Consider the following 3,201-nt stretch of genomic DNA (forward strand, 5'->3'; position numbering starts at 1 on the left):
TTAATTTTCTTTGCCTCGTAGGGTTTGGAGACGGTTCGTAGATACAAAGGTCGGTGAATTCAAAAAAGAGCTAGAATTCAAAAGGTCAAAGGCTAAGAATGGTGGGGATATTCAGCCAGCGGGGACCAATCTATGTGGATACTATGTCTGTGAGATGATCCGAAGATACACCTCTGAGCGGGTTCCGAGTGATACCAATGCTCAGCGGAATAACCTCCAGGTGATGCTTAGTCCAGAAGCTCGCTTCCGACCACTTCAAGAGGAACTAGCTGGATGGTTCAGGAGGGAAGTCCTCCATCGTAAAGGAGAACACCATTACGAGGACGTAGAACTTTATATGCATTAAATTATGTATGGAAACTTGTTCAAAATTGTATATGGTCATCCGATGATATTGAATATATATTGTATATTCCTCTTGAATTCTTTTTGGTTCTAATTTCAAATTTGTTTGAAATTGTACATTCATATGCATGTATGTAGTACCGTAGAATATGTGAAACTCCTTCAAAATTAAAATAAAGCACAAAAGAAATAAAACAATACAAATTAAACAGAAAACAGGTTTAGGGGGGGGGGGGCTAAACCCTGTGGCGGCCTTTAGTCGCGGTTGGCCAGAAGAACCGCGACTAAAGGTCCTCCGCCCCGACGGCCGCCTGGCGCCCACGTGGACGGGCCTTTAGTTGCGGTTCTTAAGCAACCGCGACTAAAGGGGGGGGCCTTTAGTCGCGCCTATTTGGTCGCGGTTGCGCAACCGCGACTAATGGCAGTTGCGAACCGCGACCAAAGGCCCTTTTTCCACCAGTGGGTAGACCTAAATTTTTGAAGGGCTGGGTTGTGGGGTATCTCTTATTTAATTGCACTATCTTGTTATTTATCTGCCTGTTTATCTGTTACATATAAATTTGTTGTCTTATTTTATCTGCCTGTTTATCTGTTTCATATAAATTTATTGTCTTATTTTAGTCAGTCAAGATAGCAAATAGAAATTTAATTGGGTTATTCCAGTAAACTATGATGGTATTATTATAGAACAGATCTTCATTTAGTTCACTGCTAATATATACTTGCATGTGGTGTTGTGCCATCGCAATTTTATCGAAGTGCATAGACACATGTTGGAGTAAAAGGCGCTGGCGGTCTGAGAACTTGTGTTGCGGGTGCACTTAAGTCCCACTACTTGCAAACCGAAAAAATTCGTCACAGAACTTGCGTTTCGGGCTTATCTAGGTCACAACCGCCAGTTGGACCGGTCTTCTTCCCGGTTTTCTTCGTTCGCGGTCACGCGAGGCTCACGTGTGAGGTGATTTTTGCACAGAAGACCCTGGTGATTAACGATGAGGGGCGTATTGCACATTTTTCATATGATAAATTGTTTTTCCCCTTCCTCTGTTTGCTAGCTCCTCCTTCCAGATCCGAACTCGTGGTCGGCGAAATGGGAGGCGGCGTGGGTGGCAGTGATGTGGCCTTTGTTGGAGGTGCAGGCGGCGCGGCAACTGTAGGGAGTTCGTCCACGTCTCGCATCCCGGACTCGCGGATCTTCCCACAAGAGGTGTGGCAGCGCGGTGAGCCGGAGATGTGGCCCGAACGCGGCCGCGTTCTCATCGCTCGCCCTTCTGGCATGGCGGCGCTCGAGCGGGCGTTCCTGGGGCATACATTGTATGCCGTCATCATCGGGCAGCCACGAAGGAAGGTGACGCCGGAGGCACTCGCCGCGGCGGTAAAGTTTGAGTGTGGCATCCTGCCGTCGGAGATGACAGTGGAGGTAACCGGCCCACCATTCCACTTCTTTTTGCGGTTCCATTCAGTGGAGGATTGCACTCGTGTGGTGTACGCATCGGAACAGCTGCGCTGCGGCGGAAGCAGAATTGGTTTTCAGAGGTTGTCAAGCTGGTCGCGTGGCAAGCCGTCACAGCTGCCGTACAAGACGACGCTTAGTTTGGAGGGGCTACCGGAAGAGGCGTGGGATGAAGACACTATAAACCTGGTGCTCGCACGTGTCGACGGCGAGCTCATCGACATGCTCCCTTCTACAGACAAGTGGTTGCTGCATTGCACGGCGTTGCCTGCACCTCCTCTGCAACCTTGGAAGCCAGACTCTGATGACGAGAATGCTCATTCACCGCCGCGTCCGCTCTCTCCAACTGATCGTCGATGCATCGATTTTACTGTGATCATGCATGTGAAGGAGGTCATTAACCGTGGGCCATTGCTAACAGAAGGTTTGGCTGATGAATTCCTCCCTCACGAAGGTGTTGATCTAACACGCAAGCACACATTTGCAACCTGGCGAGGCAAGATAGATGGCATTGGCCCTGGAACAAATGGCAAAGCTTAAGAGCACTATAATAGTTATCTTATTTGAGGTTGTGATTGTAATAGCACTGTAATAGCTATCTTATTTGTTTCCTGGCAGACCTTGTTAAATTATGCTAAGAAATGTCTATTTGGACTGGAATTCTATTTGTTCATGATCTACTTGAGATGACAGTTGGACTGGTTTCAGTAAACAACAAACAAATGATCCGCTGCAACAAACAAATGATAGAGAGTACTCAATGACAGATAACTTAGTTCCTTCACCAAAAGTCATAATAGTTCCAGTACTGAATCTACATTTTTATCATACAAATCATCATCTTCATCCACTGCATAATCACTATCATACCATGTTGGATCATGCTCTGAATCACATTCCCATTCCTCTTCTGCATCTGATGATTTGTCTGAACTATCTGCATCTTCAGCACTCTCTGTAGTAGCTGTGTTGCTTTCTTTTTTCATATGCCTCCTTTTCTCTTGCCTCATAGGGCTAAGTATTACTTCAGGCAATTCAGGCCCAACCCTATAAGCAATGTCATCTTCCTCCTCCTCCAATTTTTTAATCTCAGTTGTTTTCACATGCTTCACAAACAAAACAAGCACCTTTGAATTAACAGTAGCTTTTGCCATCTTCAAACAGTCCACTTCAAAATCAATTGCCACCATTTCTGAAATTGTCTTACCAGGTGGGCACCAGAAAATATTGTCCAACTCACCATGTAGATATCTCAGCTGACCCAACATATAGTCAATCATATCATTGCAGAAAGTGTTCCTATCAAGGTTATAAAAGAATGCTACTTTTTCATCCAAATAAGCCAAATTAATTCCTTTTCCCATGAAAAAGCCACCATGATGCATCTCAATACTGAACTTTAC

At 45.6% G+C, this 3,201-nt stretch overlaps 1 protein-coding gene across 1 annotated transcript; it reads left to right on the forward strand.

Moving 5' to 3' along the window:
• The first annotated feature begins 834 nt into the window (after window positions 1-834).
• LOC123429505 lies at window positions 835-2,454 on the forward strand. Its single transcript, XM_045113533.1, has 2 exons — window positions 835-1,303; window positions 1,401-2,454. Exon 2 carries the CDS (start codon window positions 1,436-1,438, stop codon window positions 2,336-2,338), a length of 903 nt encoding a protein of 300 aa, XP_044969468.1. The 5' UTR covers window positions 835-1,303; window positions 1,401-1,435; the 3' UTR covers window positions 2,339-2,454.
• Window positions 2,455-3,201: the final 747 nt, after the last annotated feature.

This window comes from Hordeum vulgare, chromosome 2H (assembly GCF_904849725.1).
Source record: "Hordeum vulgare subsp. vulgare chromosome 2H, MorexV3_pseudomolecules_assembly, whole genome shotgun sequence".
NCBI classification, from domain to species: Eukaryota; Viridiplantae; Streptophyta; class Magnoliopsida; order Poales; family Poaceae; genus Hordeum; species Hordeum vulgare.

Excerpts from the sequence above, each read along its gene's own strand:
- LOC123429505 (XM_045113533.1), top strand. The coding sequence starts at position 1,436 with ATGGGAGGCGGCGTGGGTGGCAGTGATGTGGCCTTTGTTGGAGGTGCA.